Genomic DNA, 22,551 nt, shown 5'->3' on the forward strand with positions numbered 1-22,551 from the left:
TAGGTAACGCACCAAGAGAATAATCAACTGGCTGGGTGAAGTTCAGGGAATGTGTTAAGTCCTGCTTTATAACTACTGCTTAGGATCCCTAATCCCTTTGACCTTTACCCCAACAGCGCCTTCAATGTCTATTCCCAAAGCCAAAATAAAAGTGATATTTCTTTGAAACTCAATACAAGCTTATTAAATAAGTCTGAAGGAAAATACAAAAATGAGCACCTGTGATTATGGCTTTCATCCATACCTAAATTGCAAATCCTTTAAAACCCAAACTAGTTAACAGTATGACAGTTCCCACGGAAGGCTTCAGAAAAGGTCTTTCAGGTGGGGTTACGTGGGGCTAACAGGCCACTGGCAGGACCTGGTGATCCCAGGCTGTCGCGGCGTGCGAGAGGACGAGGAGTGAGTCCCGCGCGCCCATGGGAGACTCCTCGCCCACACAGCCTTCCCGCCGCTCCGCAAGAGCGTCTACAGTCCGCCCCGAGCGCACGCAGAGGATTCGAACCCCCGGAGAACATGGAAACGGGCGTCCGGCCACTTCTCCTACCTGAGGGTCATAGAGCACCACGGAACAGGACGTGCCGAAGGCCAAAAGTCCTCCGGGCCCGGAGCTCCAGCTCAGAGCGCCCCGCACCCGGTTTGGGCAGCAAAACACGTGAGTTATCTCCAGCACCGGCGCATCCATGCTGCTGGCTGGGCCGCGGCCGAGACCTGGGCGCGCACTTCCGCCCTCGGAGCGGAACTACTCGCGCGGTCGCCTCTCCCGCTGGCGTTATCCGCACCGCGTTTCAGAGGCGGCCGAGGGCGGGGCGGAGGCGGGTACGCCCCCGCCTCGCCAGGCCCGCCCCCTCTCCTGCCGCGAGTGGTCCTCAGTGTCTGAGCGCAGCTACCAGCTCTCTTCTGGGCCGTGGCCCAGCGCAGAAGCACAGCCTCCGTCCCAGGAACGAAGGCCCTACTGGAGTGGCTCAGCACCTTCCACAAAGACCCGGGGCTCGTGTGCTTGTCAGGAACGTCCCGCTGCCCCTTATGGCCAGGGTCCCAGTAGCAGATGGGGCTGGCCGGGGGGCCTGGAGAGCGAGTCTCCGGCCTCAGAGAGGCGCAGGTCCGCGGAGGGGCTCCTAGAAAGGGCCCCCACCTAGCTGGTGTCGGCGCTCACAGCCCACTCTGACCGCGCCTCTGCCCCTCCCGCTCCTGCGAGCCCCGTGGCGCCGGTGAACAGGCGGACACGCGGATCCGCCTGACCGGGACGGGGTTCCGGGTCGCACTGCGCATGCCCTGAAGTCATGGCCGGCGGAGGCGGTGGTTCGCGGCGGCGCGCTGCGCGCGGCGGTAATTAGTAATTGTCCTCCTGCTCCCGGGAGGCGAGGCGCGTGGGGCGCGGCTTCCCGGTGGCTGCGCGGCGGTACCCCGGCCCGAGGGGCAGCCGGGCAGATGAGACCGCCGCTTCTCCGTGCCCTGTAGAGGTTTCTCAGAGAGAAGCACGGACCGGTTCCGAACCCTCCGGACCGCCCGCGGGGAGCTGAACCGGCGCGCGGGGACGGCGAGGCCGCGGAGAGGTGAGTCCCGCAGGTCCGGAAGGGGACAGCGGAGAGGGGGAGGCTCGCGGGCCGTGGAGGCCGGACTTTCCCAGTTTCGGGTGCATAGTTGGGCTTCGGGGTGCAGCGAAGGACTTTAGAAGGAAACGGTCTGTCCTGTTCATCTCATATTCGAAGAAGGTACTGTCGTGTTTAAAAATAAAAAGCTTTTGGAAGCAGTTTTGTGTCCTCTTTTCCCATTTTCTCCACTCGCCCCTTTTTTCCAGGCCCTTGTCCTTCGGCTTTCTTTTTTCTTGTACACATGCTGGTTTGCAGGGAAGATCCGCCGGCCGGTCCGCGAACGCCTTAAGCATCCTCCCTGGAGAAAGGCATGGAGCTGCCCACTGAGCCATCCGTCTGTGCGTGTCCCCACCCACCCCGCTCCTTGCCTCTCTCTCCTGCGAATGATTTCTTAATCTTTCTCTTTTGCGTATTAACTGAATTCCCAAAACTTCAGGCTCTGACGATTCTTCTTTCAGGAGTCTAGCCGTATGGTAGTTACATACTTCCATTTTCCACTGCAACAAATGACAGTTATGGAGCACCTGCACAGACATTCGTTCATATGGTTTCTTCAGTCATCCGTCAAGTTATGTATCATTACCAGCTTTTCCTGGTGCAGGAAACAGCTGAAAGTGGTAGAACTAGGTTGCCCCTCCTTGCTCTCTAGCTCCGGAACCCGACCCCTAGATTCTTTGGCTGATGGCAGATGAATTTGGTCACAATCACCATCCATCAGTGGTGGTGGACGTCTGCTGGGTCCTGAGATATCAATCCATCTGCTTCTCTGGACTATACCTTCTCTTCTTTAACTGAGTTCTGCTTTTCAAGGCTCAACTTGATTTATATATATAAAATGGTCTCTTTATTTTTATTTTTTACTTTTTTAAAGATTTTATTTTTAAGTAATCTCTTATGGAGCTCAAACCTACAACCGCTTGTTCAAGAGCCGCAAGCTCCACTGACTGAGCCAGCCAGGCGCCCCAAGGCTCAACTTCATTCTTCTCTTTGGAGTGTAGGCCTTTGGTTCCAAATACTATTGTGTGGATGAGTGATGATAGTCTGTGATAAAATTTTCACTGTTTTATAGCCACATAAGAACGATACATTTTTTTATGAAGTTTAATTTACTTGAAGAGGTGTTATTTTGCAGGCATTCAAGAGAATGAGATCAATCTATATGTACCAACACAGAAAGGTGTCATTTGTTGAGTAAGAAAAAGGACACATCTATTTGAGTATGCATAGAAACTATCCTAAGGGATAATACAAGAAACTGGCAAAACTAGGTACCTTTGAGGAGTGGGATTGGGGGAAAGAAGCCTTAAGTTGATTTGTATATATTTTAAAAAAGGTTTAAATGTGAATTATCCTGAGATTGCCATTTCTAGTTTTTTTTGTGTTAAAAGATTATTCTGTAAAATGATGATGATGGTGGGGGTAGTTGGGTTTTGTTTCAAATCATTGTTCTTACCTGGTGATCCCTTTTGAGGGTCCACAGAAGCAGTAATAAGTTGCCAAGTATGTCTGTGACCACATGAATCTCCAGTTTCTGAATTACTATTGCTTTTGCAGTGCTAATTATGGTCTCAGCACACAATTGTTCTCCAGTTGTTTCAAGTGTTTTAGCAATACAAGGGTAGAGCCTAGGATTCTTCATATTTTCTTTATGTAGTTCTTTATATTTTCACAGTGTGTAGCACTAAACCAGTCACACTAAATGATGCTCTGTAAACCTTGATTATTTGATAGCAATTTTCAGCATGAGATTTCTTAAGTTTTAAATTGTTTTAAAAGTGAAGGCAAGAATTTTTTTTTCTGTCTTCTCTAGGAAGGTGCAATGGCGAGGAATTTATCTGTAATCTTGATTCTGACCTTCACCCTGTCAGTCACAAATCCCCTTCATGAACTAGAACCGGCAACTGCTTTCGCTCAGACCACTGAGAAAATTATTACGAATTGGGAATCTGGCATTAACGTTGACTTGGCAGTTGCCACACGGCGACATCATCTACAGCAGCTTTTCCATCGCTATGGAGAAAATAATTCCTTGTCAGTTGAAGGGTTCAGAAAATTGCTTCAGAATATAGGCATAGATAAGGTTAAAAAAATCCATATACACCATGACCACGACCATCACTCTGACCATGATCACCACTCTCACCGTAATCGTGCTGCTTCCAGTAAAAATAATCGGAAAGCTCTTTGCCCAGACCATGAGTCTGATAGTTCGGGTAAAGATCCCAGAAACAGCCAGGGGAAAGGATCTCACCGATCAGAACGTGCCAATGGTAGAAGGAATGTTTTAATCAAGGATGGTGTTACTGCTAGTGAAGTGACCTCAGCTGTGTATAATGCTGTCTCTGAAGGAACTCACTTTCTAGAGACAATAGACACTCCAAAACCTGGAAGATTTTTCCCCAAAGACGTGAGCAGTTCCACTCCACCCAGTATCACAGAAAAAAGCCGGGTGAGCCGGCTGGCCAGTAGGAAAACAAATGAATCTGTGAGTGAGCCCAGAAAAGGCTTTATGTATTCCAGAAACCCAAATGAAAATACTCAGGAGGTAAGATGAATGTTTTTCATTATGCCTGCTTGTTTGTCCTGTCATTGCCATTCTATCTCTAGTTGCAAGGAGTATGAAGTAAAAATAAAATGATGTTATTGAAAAGGGAATTTCTACTTTCTCATCCAGGCACTTGGCCCAAAGGCCCTTGTCCCTACTGTGTTGTAAACATTAATGATAGAAAACTTGGGGGATAATTTTTTTGGTAAGAATGGTGCTGGCAGCTAAAACTATTTTCTAATATGGAATTTAAAATGAGTATGGAAAGCAGTAATCAAGGATATTTTTGGATAAAGTTTTAGAAGGTAAATATTGTTAATGAAAAGTAGAAAATGGGAGGTCGAAAAAGCAGGAGTTAGAATCCATGTTTTAGGGAAAGGTGTGGCTGAAGGCACAAAAGAAGGCATGGAGAACAATAGTGTTACCTTCTTGAAGGAGGGCTCTCAGTGACTTGGGGAGTGCTGAAACTGGAGCGGCTACCAAGAACCATGTGCTGGACAATTGAAAAGTCTGGGAAGTGAGGTTCTGAAGTCACATGTCTTCCTAGTCTAGACTTCCAGACTGTACGCAGTTCTTCTTGGCTGAGAGATGCCAAGAGCAAGAAATTAGTTAGTATGCATTAATAAGCAAAACTTAAAGAGTACTTCGTTCAAGTCATCCTATGACTGTACCAATTCCAGAATAATCCTAATGGTCATTCCCATAGCGACACCGGTAATAAAGTTCGGCCTGAGTCGTATTGGCCAAGAACTATGGGAATTTAAAGTAACTTCACAGAAGATGAGAAGCAGGTGCTACTGCCAATTTTTTTTGTGTGAGAAGGGGAGGTTAGATTACCTACAGGGGATTCTTTTCAAACTAAGCTTGTCATCTAATTAAGCTGTTGAAACAGCTGCCTGCTGGTACAAGTTTGTTTTATTAACCAGCCTTGCCCTCCGCAAGAGTAATTTACATAATTTAATATTCTCTCGTTGTAGAGCTTTTGCCAGGTGTATAGACAGAACTGAGCTAAGTTTTGCAAGTACAGTCATTGCTGGAAGAGTGACGTGTCTTGGGCTTGTTTAGGCCACGTAGGGTAGCGTTAGTACTAAAGCAACATATTTCTCAATCTCTAATGAACTCCATCTCAAAATTAAAGCTCATTTCCTTAATAGGTTTATACAATGAGTTAACAGGCTTGTGAATGTCCATTTATCCTCAAGGTTATTCCACTCGGGGCTTTTTCTCTAGATGACTAGTGATTTACCTACTTCTCCCAAGAAGAAGGAAGCAGAAGAGGTGGGATATCCCCATTGTGACATAGTATCTCCAGGGAGCTTGAGACAAGTTCCAAAGTACTCAAGACAAAAGTTGGTTTTAATGCATTAACTTGAAAAAATAAAGAAGGAGCTTCAGTATGGAAAGGGTGTTGTATCATCAGACAACTTTTTTGGATTATCTAACGGGAATGCTTTTTGGTGATTTTCACTGTTTTGTTTCCTGCAGTGTTTCAATGCGTCAAAGTTGCTTACATCTCATGGCATGGGCATCCAGGTTCTGCTGAATGCAACGGAGTTCAACTATCTCTGCCCAGCCATCATCAATCAAATTGACGCTAGATCATGTCTAATTCATACAACGAGTGAAAAGAAAGCTGAAATCCCTCCAAAGACCTATTCTTTACAAATAGGTAGAGTTGCCTTTCTTACATAAAAATAATTTCAAGTAGATACATTTATGTTGTACTTTTCCTTATATTTACATCAACCTATTCATTTTTCAGCGTAGTTCCAAATATCTTTTTTTTTTTTTAAGATTTTATTTATTTATTGACAGAGAGAAAGAGAGCACAAGTAGGCAGAATGGCAGGCAGAGGGAGAGGGAGAAGCAGGCTCTCCGCTGAGCAGGGAGCCCAATGCGGGGCTCGATCCCAGCACCCTGGGATCATGACCTGAGCCAAAGGCAGCCGCTTAACCAACTGAGCCACCCAGGCACCCCCCACATATCTTAATTGTTCTCTGCCTTGAATGTGAAGAAAGGAGGTTGGTTAGCCTTGCCTTAAGAAAAATAATAAATAAAAAAAATAAAACATTATAACTGAGGTCATCCAGCAGGAAATCAGGGCCATTTGAAATTTGGGCTTTTTATGTTGTCACACTGTTTCAGAAGGTCAGAGTTAATATCTGCTATATCGGGGCCTAATTCTGGTTCTTATTAATAAATGAAACCAAGATCAGTTCTGCCATAGTGTAGAGCTGCGTTGCTCAAAAACTATGGTAAATAAATAATTGCTTTGTTTACTGAAGAAATCATTGAATTCCTGGTTTCTTTCATTCTTTCCTTTTTTTTTTTTTTCCTTTTTTCTCTTTTTTTTAACTCCTCTCTTTCCTAATTTAGCTGTATATGGGAGTCTAAAAGCTCAGTTCCCAAATGATCTAGAATTCATTGTTGGTAACCATTTTCTCCCTTCCACCCCCATCTGAAGTACTTTTCACCAGACTTCTGCTCTTTCCCAGGAGGGTTCAGTCAGATTATTCATTTGTAACAGCAAATGGTTATTGCCCTATTTCCACAGTCCTCTTCCACTGAGTTAGTATTTCTTTAGCTTAAGAAAGGCAACTTGCTTTTACAAGTTGCTTTTTGCTACTCTTTTAAAGTTTATCGATTGTATAATTTTTCCTTTCCTGTGTTTTATTTGACAGCCTGGGTTGGTGGCTTTATAGCCATTTCCATCATCAGTTTTCTGTCTTTGCTCGGCGTTATCTTAGTGCCTCTCATGAATCGGGTGTTTTTCAAATTTCTCCTAAGTTTCCTTGTGGCACTGGCCGTTGGGACATTAAGTGGCGATGCTTTTTTACACCTCCTTCCACATGTAAGTACAGTCATTTGTCCTATCAGTATATTTTATTATTCAACAGTGAAAAAATTAATATATTTTTGGTTTGTACTAGAATTCTTTGTATTGATATACATAAAAGGTTAGAAATTTGGTTTAGAAGAGTTGATTTTAAAATATATTTGGTGACTGAAAGCTGCATTTTTGTACTAGATCTTAATATATGTTCGTGGTTTGTTTTTTGCTTTTCTCTTTAAGGGAATTTACTAAATACCAACTAATTTAACTTTTTGGGCCCAGTTAATGAAGGAGACAGCTTCTGCTCAGATATTATTACTGTGACAGATTGCAACAATGTGAATTATCTGCTTACATTAATGTAATTGCCGCAGAAATAGAAACTGATTCTCTATGTACTCAAGAAATGAGTTTCCTTTAGAGTTGAATTTATGTGTGTAATTAGAGATCCATACTCGCTGACACAAGTAAATTCTTAAATAAGTTGAGTAAAGTTTATTTAATAGCTCTGTTAAAAACTTAAGGTATTTGGATCGCATCTTTTAAGTTTCCCTTAAAGGCTTACAGGTCAGTGGGAAAAAGAAATCATTCCCAGAGCTCTCTACATAGTGCAAAACTGTTTTGCTGTGCTGCGCTCCCTCGGCCCCAGATGGCAGATGTTCAGGAATACTCGCTGCAGCACGCAGCCTGTGTGTAGGGTGTATCCTGGGACCACCCCCATCTCACCGCTCTTGCTGTGCTCCACACTGGGTTCCCTGACATGCCCTCACGTTAATGCCTGTGGCAGACTGCTGGGGCAGTGCACCTGATCTCGGGTACCTGCCAGGGCCCATGACACACACTAGGCTTCTTGTAAGCGCAGTGACAGGACTAGTATGGGCTTTTTCTGCCTGGAGTATAAACAGTAAACCCTGTGTGCCTGTTGAGTCTGGGAGTTCCCTGTCTTTTGTGGCCCTGGTAACTTGTCAAACATTGAAAATACCCGCTACCTGTATGAGAGTCGTTAGAGAAGGTATCTGTCATCACGCTAAACCAATGTACACCGTTAAGTGCCTTAGGACATTATACATTAAGCTGTAGATCGCTAGCAGCCTGTGGGTCATTTTAATGTATTAAACTTCCCCCCTTAGCTCTGACATATCCCGTTAATTGCCTAATTCTGAATGGTTTCATATTTGACCTTATTATCTTAGCCAATTTTTCTGACATGTGTGAAACTAATGAATTCATAAAATACATAACTGTTTTTCCTGTAGTCTCATGCAAGTCACCACCATAGTCACAGCCATGAAGAATCCACAATGGAAATGAAGAGAGGGCCACTTTTCAGTCATCTGTCTTCTCAAAACATAGAAGAAAGTACCTATTTTGATTCCACATGGAAGGGTCTGACAGCTCTGGGTGGCTTGTATTTCATGTTTCTTGTTGAACATGTACTCACATTGATCAAGCAATTTAAAGATAAGAAGAAAAAGGTAAGAAAAAGTACTGGGTATTTACTATGCATCAGACATTTATGTGAGTAGTATTCTAACTAGACTGTTAGCTGAGCTTGTCCAACGGGTATGATCTTCATTTGAGAGGGTTTCAGTACCCTGAGGTAATTTTTGTTTCCAGAGGCATTCATGGAAAGCTGTTCTCCATCTCGATAACCCTGGAGTTCTCTATTTTCAGTATTCCCTCCAAACTCCCAAGAGGGTAAGAATGGTGAAGGATGAACATTTGTGTAAAACCAAACAAGGCACAAACAAAGCCTTGAAGGTCCAAAGCATCATGATTACGGCCTTGATGGTGGTGATGGTTTCTTGGATATATATACCCAAATTCATTGATTTATATACATTAAATGTGTACACCTTTTTCATTGTCAGTCATACCTCAGTAAAGTGTTGTGGTTTTTTGTTTGTGTGGGGTTTTTTGCTCTGTTTTTTGTTTTTTCTTAAATAGGCTCCATCCCTATCATGGAGCCCAACGTGGGACTTGAACTCACGACCCGAAATTTAGACCTGAGCTGAGATCAAGAGTTGGACACTTAACCAACTGAGCCACCCAGGCGCTCTGTGTGTTTTGTTTTGTTTTGTTTTGTTTTTTAAAGAAGCATTATGGATACACTGTTGGTATTTATTGGTAGTTATGATTAACTGTTGTGATTCACTTTAATTATTCATCCAGTAGCTGAATATTCTGTTGTGTTTCAGGGGGTTTGTGACTTTCACAGTTTTGTCCTTTGCAAATTGCTGCCAGAAAATAGTATGAAGCCAATAGTATGAAGTATAGGCTCTTTATTTCTGGTAAAAACACCCCATGAGTCGCCTGGGGTTATCTGGCACCTCTTAAACTGATGTGACCAGGCAAGTCAGTCAAAAGATTGTCCTAATGGGAACTCTTAAAGAGGACATGTACACATCTTAGACATCTTAATTTAACTTAAAACATTTGTACATTCATATTCTGGTCATTTGATGTTGACCAAGATTTTCTTTGAGTCAGAGCTCTGTATGATCTTTTTTTTTTTTGTAGCCAGGCTACTTCATCTGCAGTCTCCAATTTTGGTTTCTCTCAAGTTGAGCAAGAGGTTACACACTTGGAAAGCTATTCAAGAGTAGAATCTAGGCTTTGTAAATTTTATGCAGTGGTTGCTTTACATAACTTGATAGTCTTTTTTTTTTTTAACAACTTGCCTTTGAATCTTTCAAAAGCATTCAGCTTAAGTTTTCATAGAAGTAACTATTCTCACCATCATTTCACAGTCTGAGTTATGTGTAATTAAATTGTGCAATTACAATAACAAGCCTAACTGGCATGAAGATGTTTGAAAACAAATGTAGTTGATTCTTGCTGAGCACAGAGCTCACTGTGGGAAACAAGTGTGTGTGTGAACAGGAGAGTTGCCTCCTCCTCCATCCTGTGAAGATTTGCCCTTAGAGATTTGACCTTCACTAAGACCTCAAGTTACAAATTGTGAACCTTCTCTTTACTGGACCTAAAGTTAGAGGAAAGAAGTGAAATGAGAATAGCTTATTCTTAATCCAGAGAGTCCTCTTCCATGTTCCCATCATCCCAGGTGCTTCACTTGGACTGATTGGAGAGTTATCCTACTTGTTTACATTCCCTGGAATTCTTTCCATAAAAAAAAAATAATCTTTTATTAGTTCTCTTTTGGTGGGGGTGAGGTTTGGAGGTTTGTTTGTTTTACTGTGGCTCTAGTTCACATGCCATCATTTCTTTGGCATGCTAATTTCAACTCAGTTTTCAAATTTTACCTATAGATAGCTTTTCTTTAATCTGGTACTCTTTAACATGGGACTCTTAAGAAGTAGGCTGTCTATGATTTAATACAGAACAATTTTTAACTCAGTTATGAAATTAACCTTCTGTCATGACCAATGTTTTTAAAGGCAGCAGTAATATTACAGTATATTACATGTTTTACTATGACTTATAGTCAAAGAAGTTTGATGATCTCTTTTCTAAAATAGTTTATACTGGAATAAAAGTTCTTAAGAGCTAGGACCTCTGCTACATCTCCAATGCCTAGAATAGCATCTGGCACATGATAGTTAACAAACATTTGTTGAACGTATAAGAAACATTAAATGGCAAGTAAGCATAATTTCTACACAGACTTCCCACAGGAGTTTTGTAAATGTTACTTGTTCTCTTCCTTTTTAGAATATATTGAGTTTATCTTTTATTAAAGGTGTCCAGATCTTAGCATTACTCATTTAACAGTTTTAAATTACATTTGTTCTCTCAAAACAAAACAGAAACTCTTCATTATATGGTGAGTTTTGAGAACTTTCTCAGCCTTAAGGATTTTCCTTAAGATATCAATTCTGCATCCCTGGGAGATTCCATATATCATACCATATATGTCAATCTGAAATCTATATTCAAATTAGGGTCACATCTCATACTTGATATAGATAGTTGGACCTTTATAATAAGTTCAGCCTCAAAACCTTTTTTCTACCAGTGAAGGTTATTGCTCACACTAAGAACATGCAAGTCATCTATGACATCACCCTTATCCTCATATCCAAGCTAGTTTTAGTGAATATATCTAGAGCCTTTCCATTTTCTCTCCCTCTTCCTTGCTATCATTCTAGTCTAAGCCATGTTTATCTCCCACCTGGGTGAGAGCAGCCACTTCCTAACTGGCCTGTCTGCAGTATTTTATTGTTTTCTTCTCCCAATCCAGAGCAGAGCAAAGTGATTTGTTTCAGTGGAAATCTGATGAAGTTGTACACCACCATTCAAAATCCTTCCTTCAGTGACTTCTCGATACTAGTAGGACAAAGTCCACACTTTTAACTTGGTTTGCATTGGCAGGGTCTCCTTCCACCACCCAGCCTCTAGCCCCCTCTGTCTCTGACCTACTAAGCCCCAACCACTTGCACTCCTTTCATTTCTGGGATGGAGTTGGCCCCTTCCTGTTTTAGGGCCCTCCCACATGCTGTTCTCCCTACCTGGAATCCACCTCTCCACCCCTATTCCCAGCCCACCCTTCCCCCACAAACTCCTGCTTATCTTTAGGTCTTGGTGTAAGGATCACCTTCTCAAGGAAGCCTGCCCTGGGACTTAGTTAGATCTTGTTATACACTCTCATAGCACTATGTGGTTTTCCTTTGTAAAACATATCAAAAATTGCCATCAATGAACTGTTTAATCATTATATCTGTAAAGCCTCCCTCCCTGTGGGTGATAAACTCCATGAAAACGGAGACCATGTGTATCTTTACGTTGTATTGCCAGAACTCAGCGTAGAGAACATTATAGGTCCCCAGTACTTATAGAGTGAAAGAATTGGTTAAGCTATGAGTTCTAGGTCGTTGCCCAATAAGAAAGAAAGCGTTAACTGATGTGACATAAAATATCCTGAATTCATTTATTGTCACAAATATTGAAGTACTTTCTCTGTTGAAGGCACTAAGCTAGGGGTAGGTATAAAGATGTGTCTGTGTGCTTGCCTTTAAGAACTCTAGATTTAATCTAAGAACATACGGATATTTTACATGTTATCAGAGCTAGAATGAAATCTCGGGTCCGGTGGTGATTGTTTAAGTCATATTCAAAAGTACTGCAAATAAAAAATCTATTATTTGTGTGACAATTTTCATCATTTTGAGTATTCTCTTCTACGTAAGAAAAGTAAGTAAGGCATTACTTCTACGTAAGTAAGTAATGTTTGATTTACATAAATCATACACAGGCACCAGTGTTCAAATGGTGATCTTTATGTTTGGGCTCAGAGACAAGGACAATAGCTCAAGCATGGTATTGAGGTAGTTGAAAACCTACTGATAAATTCGAGGCTAACTAACAGAGATATGTTTAAAAAGAGAAAGCTTGTTAATGGTGTTTTATTATAGGAAAAGTATTTTGGTTTTAATAGCAAACTCCTAATCAGTGTCACAGTATAGTTTTAGGTATGGGAAGTATGGGGTTTCGGTGTCCAAAAGAGGGATGGAGAAAACCAAGCAGCTGGTTAGCAGATCACTAAATGCTGGAGAATATGTCTCCAGTTGGTTCTAAATTGATAACCTGAAGCAGAGTTCAATTTTAATATGTGTATGAATCATCCAGGCATCTAGTTAAAATCCCTATGCTGATTCATTAGATCTGGGGTGTGGCCCAAGATTGTTCATTTCTAACAGGTTCCCAGAGCACACTTAAAGTAGATGACCTAGGGGACACTGAGAAAGATGAATATGTGATTTTGCAACATTTCATATTACTGAAGCCTTGATGCTTCACATTCCTGAGCAGTTGTTATGCCTAAAACACACGACTAGGTGCTGTGTAAGTTAACCACAGGCCCTGCCTGCCCTTGGAGGAATTTTATCCCAATAAAGGTCCTTTACTCTGTTGTCTTTCTCTGAGTCTTTTGCTTAACTGTTTGTTTATAATTGTACACATAAGCACATCAATGGTTTTAAAGTGTTGCTTTCCCTTGCCATTTTAGAATCAGAAAAAACCTGAAACTGATGATGATGTGGAGATTAAGAAGCAGCTGTCCAAGTATGAATCTCAACTTTCAACAAATGAGGAGAAAGTAGACGCAGATGATCGTAAGTCTTAACAAATCTGAGGGCTGGGGGGAGTTTATTATTCTGTGATTTGCAGGCAGTTTGGACTATCTGAGAGAGGGGGGACCATGTCCCTTTTTTTATTTTTAATTTTTTTAGTTTTGAAATATTTAATGCCTTTTTAATTGCCAGTGAGTAAGTTGTTTATATTATATTTACATTTTTTTCTAATTTTTTATTTTGAAGGAATTCAGAATACAGAAAAGTTTCAAGAGTAGTACAAAGAGGGGTACCTGGGTAGCTCAGATGTTTAAGCATCTGCTCTCAGCTCAGGTCATGATCCCAGGGTCCTGGGATCGAGCCCCACATCAGGCTCCCTGCTCGGCAGGAAGTCTGCTTCTCCCTCTCCCTCTACTGCTCCCCCTGCTTGTGTTCTCCCTCTCTCTCTCTCTGTCAAATAAATAAAATCTTAAAAAAAAAAAAGGAGTAAAACAAAGAATTTGTGTATCTTTCATACAACCCCCAGTTATTTTACTTACCCTTATCATTCTGTTTCTCTCTGAGTACACATACACACACTTTTTTGCTAAACCATTTGAAAGTAAGTTACAGATGAGATGTCTCTGTATCCCTAAATATTCAGTATATGTTTCCTAAGAAAAAAGACACTGTCTTATATAACCATGGTTCAGTTATTGAAATCAGGAAATTAATGCTGATACCATGTCATTATCTAGTCTCTAGACCTCACTCATGTTTTTCCAGTTGTCTTAATGATTCCTTTATATTTTCCCTCCAGCAAAAGAAAAAATTGGTCCAGAGCATAGCCCAGGATCAAATTGCCCCTCATTTGGGCTGTTTCTAATCTTTTTTTAGGACTAGATTGATCATTTGGGGCAGAAGTACCACAATGTGGTATTGTATCCTCTACAGTGACGTCGTGTGCCACCTGACGTGATGCTCCGCTGTAAAGTTACTATTTTTCCTGCAGCTTGACTATTAGCTTGGCATTTCTTATTGGACAGATTGAGTTAAGATTAAAATTTTAAATCAAACTCCTCACCATGACCTTCATGATCCGACCCTGCCCTCCACTCTCTCCCACTGTTCATTGTGTCCAGTCTCACTGGCCTTCTTTTCATTCTGTGAGCACACCAGGTTTATCCCCGAGCCTTGCATGTCTCTGCTTGGAAGCCTCCTATCAGATCTTCACACAGATTCCTGCTCCCATCATTTGGGCTCAGAGGCCTTCCCTGATCACCCAAAGACAAAGGTCTCCCAGTTACTGTCCTTCTTGTTACCCTTTTCTGGTTTTCCCCATGCTTTCCAGTACCTCACATGACCTTATTTACACTTGTGTTTCCTTATTACATGTGGCTGTCGCCCCACAAGAACATAACTTGCTTGAATTCAAGTTAGAGACTTTGTCATGCTCCCAGGGTACCTGGCCAGAGTAAGTGCTCACGAGATAGTTCCCAGCTAACCAGGGAGAAAAACTGCCTAGTTGCTACTGCCTACCTGTACGCTTTCCTGCCCACCTTTTGTTTTTATCCTGCTTTTTTCTCTAAAAAGTAAGTAAAATGTTCTTGCTCTTCTTGTGTCTATTCTTTCTTCAACCTTTCTAATGGAGTCCGGTGAAATACTTAACAGTGAGAGGGAACGGCTGCCCTGGGACTGGACCACAGTGTCGGGAATGTGCCCGAGAAAAGTGTGATCCGTGCACAGGACAAAGGGAAAAACAAAACTTTATTGTTGCAATTTACTTTTCTTTGCACAAGTAGATAATAAATTGTCCTTGGTGATCGCTGTATTTCAAATGCTTGTTTTTCCTTGAACTTTACCCTCAAAAAAGAAGTTGGACAACAGGATTATGCGTGTTTTTTGTTTTCAGTATTTTTCTTAAATGTTTTTCTAAAGTAAGCATGTGCTGCTTTTATAATCGGGGAAAAGTTATCTTTTAAAATGTAAGGAGGCAGATATTACACTGCATGTTAGCTAAATGGAACTTAAAAACTTGAAAAAGAAAAAAATGTAAGAAGGCAGAAGAAATCAAGGGAGACTGTGGGGGCTAACCTTATTGGAGGTTAAAGTTTAAAATCCATTCTTAATATGTGAGACCATTTAATTTCTAAAATTCATTAAAACCTGCTGATGTTTTGCATCAGCAATATTCTGTTTAGTTCTCTATGTGAGAGATTTGCCATGCTCTAAGATCTCTTTTGACTTTGTCAGTGGGAATGTTTGAAATGTATCCAAGCACATTAACAAAGCCTTCTGACTTTGACCCAGTGTCCTTTATGTTTACACCTAGGACCTGAAGGCTATTTACGAACAGACTCCCAGGAGCCCTCCCACTTTGATTCTCAACAGCCAGCAATCTTGGAAGAAGAAGAGGTTATGATAGCTCATGCTCATCCACAAGAAGTCTATAATGAATATGTCCCCCGAGGGTGCAAGAATAAATGCCATTCACATTTTCATGATACGCTTGGCCAGTCAGACGATCTCATTCACCACCATCATGACTACCATCATATTCTGCATCACCACCACCACCAAAACCACCACCCGCACAGTCACAGTCAGCGCTACTCTCGGGAGGAGCTGAAGGACGCGGGCATCGCCACGTTGGCCTGGATGGTGATCATGGGCGACGGCCTGCACAATTTCAGCGATGGCCTTGCAATTGGTACACATCTACGTGTTTGCTTCTTGTTGGCTGACTCTGAAAATGTCACGTTAAACCACCAGTCCCCTCTTAACGAAGAATAGGGTGATTTTGATAAAGCTAATAACTTCTAAGGTTATCAAAATGTTATTTCTTCCGTAGCTACCTTGACAATGAAGTACTTAATGAATGTTACATAAGATTAAGTGCTACAAACTGCCTACCCCATTACCTAAGTGGTAACTCTCAAAAGTTGTTTTAATTTGTAGAGTCTTAAAATCAAACTCTAACGTGTATGGAGCGTGTGTTTTTGTGGGGTTTTTTTTGTTTTTACATTAGAGTTCCCTTATCTGCCGTATAAACAATACTAAGGTACAAGACACTTTTTTTCATCATCTTTTATACTGAAGGAATCTTGGCATATCTGATAAGTTCAGTTACCAAAAAATTTAGAGAGTTTTTGCTATTAAATTGTTCTGTCACGATCGAGAGATAACAGAATACTTACAATTTATAGTAACTTGGTGCTGGAAGGAGCAGTGGAAATAATTACAGGTAAGGCAGCGGAGGCCTGGCAAGGCGAACCACTTGCCCAAGGAGGCAGTGTTGTTTTATAATCAGGCGGAGAAGAGCCCAGGCCTTGGCTCCCTGGAAGCCTGGTGCGCTTCCTCCTCTATGTACTGTGCACGGCAGAAGCAACAAAGGAGGACATGCACATGCTCAGTCACGCTTTATAAGCGATCCGTCGTATACAGTGTTAGCTTTTAAAATGGGGGGAGGTATTTGTCTTGGACTTTCCTTATTAGACAGTGAAAGAATGAATGTAAACAAATCTAATTACTTAGTGAATTCTTCTGAGGCCAGTGAAACATACGTTTTTGTATTCTTGGAATGCTGTATTTTCTTCTAAACCTTTTAAATCAGTTTATTTTTTACATAAATGTTTTATGTGATAACAATTACTTCTCAGGTCTGTGATAAGATCCTCTAATCACTCTGAAACATAGTGGAACTTTCCCTTCCCGGTTGTACCTGCTTATGCTCCACTGGGAAATTTAAACCTGATTGAATGTAATCTAAAATTACTTGTAAAGATTCAGAGTGCAGCTGGGAAAGTTCTGTTAATTCATGACCAGGGTATAGTTTACTTCTTTTACCTCATTTTGTATGCTGATAAGATTTTTTTTTAAAAGCGCCCACAAAATAATGTAGCCAAACTTTCTCTGATTGATTTTTACCCAGGCGCTGCTTTTACTGAAGGTTTGTCGAGTGGTTTAAGTACTTCTGTTGCTGTGTTTTGTCACGAGTTGCCTCATGAATTAGGTAAGAGAACCACATAAACAGTATTTTCCAGGGGGATGAAGTATCCTAGTGTCACTGGCATTTGCTATTGATAGTTCCAGCAAGCTTCCTCATAACTTTCCTGCCTTCTACTAACCTAGCTACCTTTCTTTTCTGGCTGAGTATAAGTTTGTTTCCAGCCAGAACTCTGACCCTGTGAGTATGATTACACAATTGCCTCTGTGGGATTGCCAGGGAGATACCTGGGCCGCCTCTCTTGTCCTCTTATCCTACCAAATGCCTTCTTATACCAGCATACTGGTGACATCAGTGATCATTATCTTCATACCTACAATATGAATAAGACCACGGGATTCAAAGAAATCATCTTCCATTAACAGAAAGAAATTGGCAAAGAGACTCTCATTGGAGCTAAAGAAAAGGGAAGTTGATGAATTGTGTTTTGAATATTTTTCTCCTCTGTCACCAGGATTTAAAACCTTCCTAGAGTTGTTCTGAATCCCAGTTCATGTCCTTGTTTTTCTTCTTATAGATTGATATTTGCAACATACCTGTGATGCCATTTTCAATTTTGTTCCTTGGCATGTGTTCTGCCATTCAAAAGGCCTCCCATCTGCCTGCTGGGTGCTTATAATCCTCAGCATCTGGTTTATGTTCCACATTCTAGATCCTTCATATTCCATGATGCCTCCCTTAGCTATTCCCATCTTAATTTCTCTTTTTATCCTTTTATAACTAGAACCTTAGACTCTTTAGCTCTTAATTATAAATTGCCTTTATCATTTGATGATCATTTTATGTGTGTTCTCCACCCTCTTCTTTGTGCCCAATTACAAGCTTGTTGAAGACCGTGCAAGAGCACAAATTTAAGTTCATGGCATTTATCATTCACTGACAGAGTGGAAGCCTTAAGAAAAACTTTGGATAAAAAACACCTTAATTTATAGAGCTGTTAGGGTGATTTACACTAACATTGTTACCCCTGGAAATTCTTTGCTGCTTTCTTTTTCCTTCAAAAAAATAAGAGAATTTCCTAAATTGAGAAGTTTCTTAGGTATATGTCTGAAAAGTGATTTCTTTCATTACTTTGTCCACTTTTTTGTTTTCTGTTAAAGGTGACTTTGCTGTTTTATTAAAAGCTGGCATGACTGTTAAGCAGGCTGTTCTTTATAATGCTTTGTCAGCCATGCTGGCTTATCTTGGAATGGCAACGGGAATCTTCATTGGTCATTATGCTGAAAATGTTTCTATGTGGATATTTGCACTTACTGCTGGCTTATTCATGTATGTTGCTCTGGTTGATATGGTAAGTTTTTAAGAAGTCAAATTATAGTGTTGACTGACAATAAAATAAAATGTTCAGTGAAACCTCTTAAAAAAAAAAAAAAAGATTTATTTATTTGAGAGAGAGAATCCCAGGGTGGGGGGAGGAGCAGGAGAGAGAGAATCTCAAACAGATTCCGAGCTGAGTGCTGAGCCAACACGGGGCTCGATCCCAGGACCCTGAGAACACAACCTTAGCCAAAACCAAGAGTCGGATGCTTAACCGACTGAGCCATCCCCAGGCACCCCCATGAAACCTCATTTTTAAAAAGGCTTTAGTTTAGGGGGTGCCTGGCTGGCTCAGTCAGTAGAGCATGTGACTATTGATCTCACAACCCCACGTTGGGCATAAAGCTTACTTTTTAAATAAATAAATTAATTAATTAATTTAATTAAATATTAAAAAGGCTTTAGAGTAATAAGTGAGTCTTTACTTGATAAGGTAGTATAGAAAATACAGGTTCTTTAGAGTTTATCTTTTTGGATTGTTGATCACAAGCACACCTTATCCTGCCTAATTACAGATACACAGAAATATCTACCCCTTTCTGATGTGTCTTTTTGAGAGTAGACGCTCAGTAATCAGGCATTCAACTGTGTATAGATTTGTTGGAAACCCAGCACAAGCCACATGTTGTTGGCATACTGTGTGTACTTCAGAATGCTCATAATATCCTTATTAATGGACAAAGGAGTTACTTATTTTTGTCACCAAAGTCCGCATTAACAATCCCAACCAGTCTGATTGCTAAAATTTTCTTTTATATGTGAATTTCCATATCTCCGAACTTAGGTAAGCCACATGTTATGTTCGGTTCAGCAACAGTAACTAAAGCAGAGTAATCAGTATAGCTCTTCATTTCATAGTGGAGCAAACCGAATAATCATTGTGAATTAAACTGCTGGGAAATGCTGTGTGACATTATTAGCTAGAGTCAGTGTGTATATGGTCCTGTTTTAAGGAGTTGGCTCAGTATATCCAGCTACATATAAAGCTAATATTACTGCCCTGTAAATTATTCTAAAAACTAATCTGTGGTTTTGAAAACTTAAACATTGCTCTTGTTTTTCCTTTAAGGTACCTGAGATGCTGCACAATGATGCTAGTGACCATGGATGTAGCCGCTGGGGATATTTCTTTTTACAGAATGCTGGGATACTTTTGGGTTTTGGAATTATGTTGCTTATTTCCATATTTGAACATAAAATTGTGTTTCGTATAAATTTCTAATTAGGGCGTAAATGCTAGAATAGCTTAAAAAAGTATTGCTGTCTGTAGTGATGAATAGGTCATAGGGAGATGAGAGTTCATATGCTGTGATATGCAGCCTTTACGGTTAGTGGATTTTGTGATTTTTTTTTTTATTGAATATTTCCATTTGTTATGCTTACAAGGTCAGTTATGGTGGTAACACAAAGGTACATTTTAATATTTAAGTTATTCTATTTTGGGAATATGAGCTATAGGTGCAGTTTACCAATTTTACCAGTTTATTGTATAAACAAGAGATTTGGCATGACATATTCTGTATATTTGAGGAAAAATGTCTTTAATGCTTTTTCTAGAACTAATTTAACACAGTAAGCCCCATGCTGGATGCCAGGCCTCTGAAGAACTGTTGGCATTTAGGAGTAGGGATACACACAAAGCCTGAGATACCAATAAAGCTCATACTGAAGTTTAGCTAAGAAATAAAGAGAAAAAAAGAAGAATCTGTAAGAATTAAGGCACAGATTTCTTACCAAAAAAAAGTCACAAAACTGGTTACAAAATAGAAGAAAAAATTTAAATTAAAAAGGCAGTATTAGTATAGAGTACATTCATAAAACATTTTTGTCAGAGTAAAACCACAGTGAGCACTTTTTACTAATTTAGTTGTACATTTAACTTTGTATAATAGAGAAGTCTAAGTATATTTAATGAATTCAAGCAATATATAGCTTAACCAAGAAATTGGAATGTTAAAATATTTGTGTGGAGTTTTACCAGATGAGTATGAGTAAGTCTATGTATGGCCGGAAAACTTGGGTGTTGAATGTTCTGGTTATCTGGTTTACCAAATGTCAGCATATTAGAGCTTTGAGATAGGCAAGGACATGAAAACCATACTGAGTAAAATTTGGCTCCTTGGATTCAGAAAATACTTTGGTATCTTTCAGTGCTTCAGTGTAGTCGTTATGAGCAATTATCATTTTTATATGTAGTACTTCAGACATACTAGGGCTGTCTGTGGCATTCTCTAGATGTTGCTTTTCTACAAAATAAATTCCCCATGTCAGCTTGATATCATATCCGATTTTCGTTTTTTTTTTTTACATAATTATTTAAGCATATAGCTCACTAGTTTTAAGTATATTCACATTGTTGTGCAGTGGGTCTCCAGAGCTTTTTCATCTTGCAGAACTGGATCTCTATACCCATTAAACAATGACTCCTCATTTCCTCCTCCCACAGCCCCTTGTAACCACCACTCTACTTTCTGTCTCTGAATTTGAGATGTCTGATTTTCTTGAGTACCATCCAGATTATAGTATACTTATCAATTCACTTATATTATTGGGTGGCCTTACTCAGTTTTAAATTCTTTACCACAAAGACACTTCAAAAAATATTAATCCACAGTTTGTTCCAAGCTGCCCCTAATTGTTCTTTAATAACAACCAGAGCCTTAAAACTTGAGAAGAAGCATTGATACCCTATATTCTAAAGAGAATTTAAAAAACAAAATAAAATGGACAAGACCCTAGACCCCACTGAGGGCCTACTGAGAGTCAACTGGACCAGCATTTCTATTCCCCAAGCCAAGTGAAAGGGATGGATATGGGTAACAAGAGAATGACTTGGATTGAGGGTGCCTCAAAGGATGACCTGACGCATCTCCTCCAGATGAAGAATTACTCTGCTTCAGAATTCTGCCCACAGACCTACCTTACTGCTGCTAGATCAGTGCAAGATGAGGAAGCTCTGGAAGAGCTGAAATGTTCCTTGAGTTTGGGGAGCACAGACTTGCCTTTTCACAGATTCTGAAGGTGGAAGATGTGCTGGACCAACCCACAAAACACAATGAACTGGAAAGATAGTTCCCACTCCAGGTTGAACTCCGTAGTGGACACATGGAAGATTTAAGTAGTTAGTTTATGTGGCTTCATATAGGGGGAGACTGGAGATTAGGAGAAAGTGCAGGAGCTGTAGAATATGAACCAAAAGCTGATCTCTAAGGGGAAAGAAAAAAGACTGATAGAAAAAATGCACAACTAACAACTTGAAAGAAAAAGGCCTATAGATAGAGGGACGCCTGGGTGGCTCAGTCAGTTAGGCGTCTGCCTTGGGCTCAGGTAATGATCCCAGAGTTCTGGGATGGAGACCCACGTCGGGCTCCCTGCTCGGTGGGGAATCTGCTTCCCCCACTTCCCCCCTCTGCCCTGCCCTCTCCCCCTGCTCGTGCTCTTTCTCAAATAAATAAAATCTTAAAAAGACCTACAGATAGAGTAGATTATGTATACTTGAGAACTTTATGGATTAATATTCTGAAAAATATATTTACTAAGAAAAAATAGAAAGTCAATTACTGTTAAAATAATCACATCAAAATTCTTCCATTCTCTTCCCAAACAAGGCACTGTTTGCTGTGTTTTACCAAAACTTCAAGCAGCACATAAATACCTAGCTTATTTAAATAGTTTCTGGGATTAGAAAAAAAGAATGTTCGTCATGTTAATTGAGGGTAGTGTAATCTTGAAACAAAACCATGCTGGGAAAGGCAATCTACCTCAGACCCTAAGACTCCCTATACATTCTTGCTAGCTATGTCAACAATGGAGGGCCCTGACCACTCTTTGCTCAGGCCATTTATTAGTGAACAACCTTGAAGGATGAGGTCTGTGACAAATATCAGGCCTTGTGTAAGAGGCGAATTCCCCAAGCTCAGCTGCTGCACAAATTCACAGCATGTGTAGCATCCACCTGAGACCTTTCACTTTGCTACCGTGGGATTAGGGTCCAGAGGTACTATGCAAATGCTTCTCATGCTCCTTGCTATAGCGTGAGCAATCAAGTCCATGTCCCAGGAGTCTCATGTCTACAGCCATTATCCATGAAACATAACAGGCTAACTTGCAGCTTCTAAATTGGGTAAAATTTCAGACCCTCCCAAAAACTTCACAGGATCATGTGGGAAAAGCAGAAGTGAATACAGATAGAAGAATCCTAAATAGCAAGTCAAACTCAGTATATAATATAATCAGGTAAGGCGATC

The 22,551-nt window shown here is 40.7% G+C and overlaps 2 protein-coding genes across 3 annotated transcripts in view; one reads left to right on the plus strand and one right to left on the minus strand.

The window, feature by feature from the left end:
• Positions 1-857, minus strand: part of ELP2 (elongator acetyltransferase complex subunit 2) — a 48,802-nt gene extending 47,945 nt beyond the window's left edge. For both annotated transcript variants that reach the window (XM_078060421.1, XM_078060420.1), the window contains exon 1: positions 548-857. In XM_078060421.1, the coding sequence (XP_077916547.1) occupies positions 548-685 (138 nt within the window). In that variant the 5' untranslated portion in view covers positions 686-857. The remainder of the gene's footprint in view (positions 1-547) is intronic.
• A 337-nt stretch (positions 858-1,194) lies between these two features.
• On the plus strand, positions 1,195-20,580 carry SLC39A6 (solute carrier family 39 member 6). The gene is made up of 10 exons (XM_036089376.2): positions 1,195-1,556; positions 3,406-4,140; positions 5,626-5,809; positions 6,822-6,991; positions 8,230-8,448; positions 12,939-13,044; positions 15,314-15,691; positions 16,913-16,993; positions 18,088-18,278; positions 19,374-20,580. Exons 2-10 carry the CDS (start codon positions 3,415-3,417, stop codon positions 19,524-19,526), a joined length of 2,208 nt encoding a protein of 735 aa, XP_035945269.1. The 5' UTR covers positions 1,195-1,556; positions 3,406-3,414; the 3' UTR covers positions 19,527-20,580.
• Positions 20,581-22,551: the final 1,971 nt, after the last annotated feature.

Source organism: Halichoerus grypus, chromosome 13 (assembly GCF_964656455.1).
Source record: "Halichoerus grypus chromosome 13, mHalGry1.hap1.1, whole genome shotgun sequence".
Taxonomy (NCBI): Eukaryota; Metazoa; Chordata; class Mammalia; order Carnivora; family Phocidae; genus Halichoerus; species Halichoerus grypus.

What these genes read in the sequence shown, in the direction of transcription:
- SLC39A6 (XM_036089376.2), top strand. Translation starts at nt 3,415, where the DNA reads ATGGCGAGGAATTTATCTGTAATCTTGATTCTGACCTTCACCCTGTCA. An exon ending in CAAATGAAAATACTCAGGAG is followed by an intron (nt 4,141 to 5,625) that starts GTAAGATGAATG and finishes TGTTTCCTGCAG; the next exon opens with TGTTTCAATGCGTCAAAGTT. An exon ending in GAAAGTAGACGCAGATGATC is followed by an intron (nt 13,045 to 15,313) that starts GTAAGTCTTAAC and finishes GTTTACACCTAG; the next exon opens with GACCTGAAGGCTATTTACGA.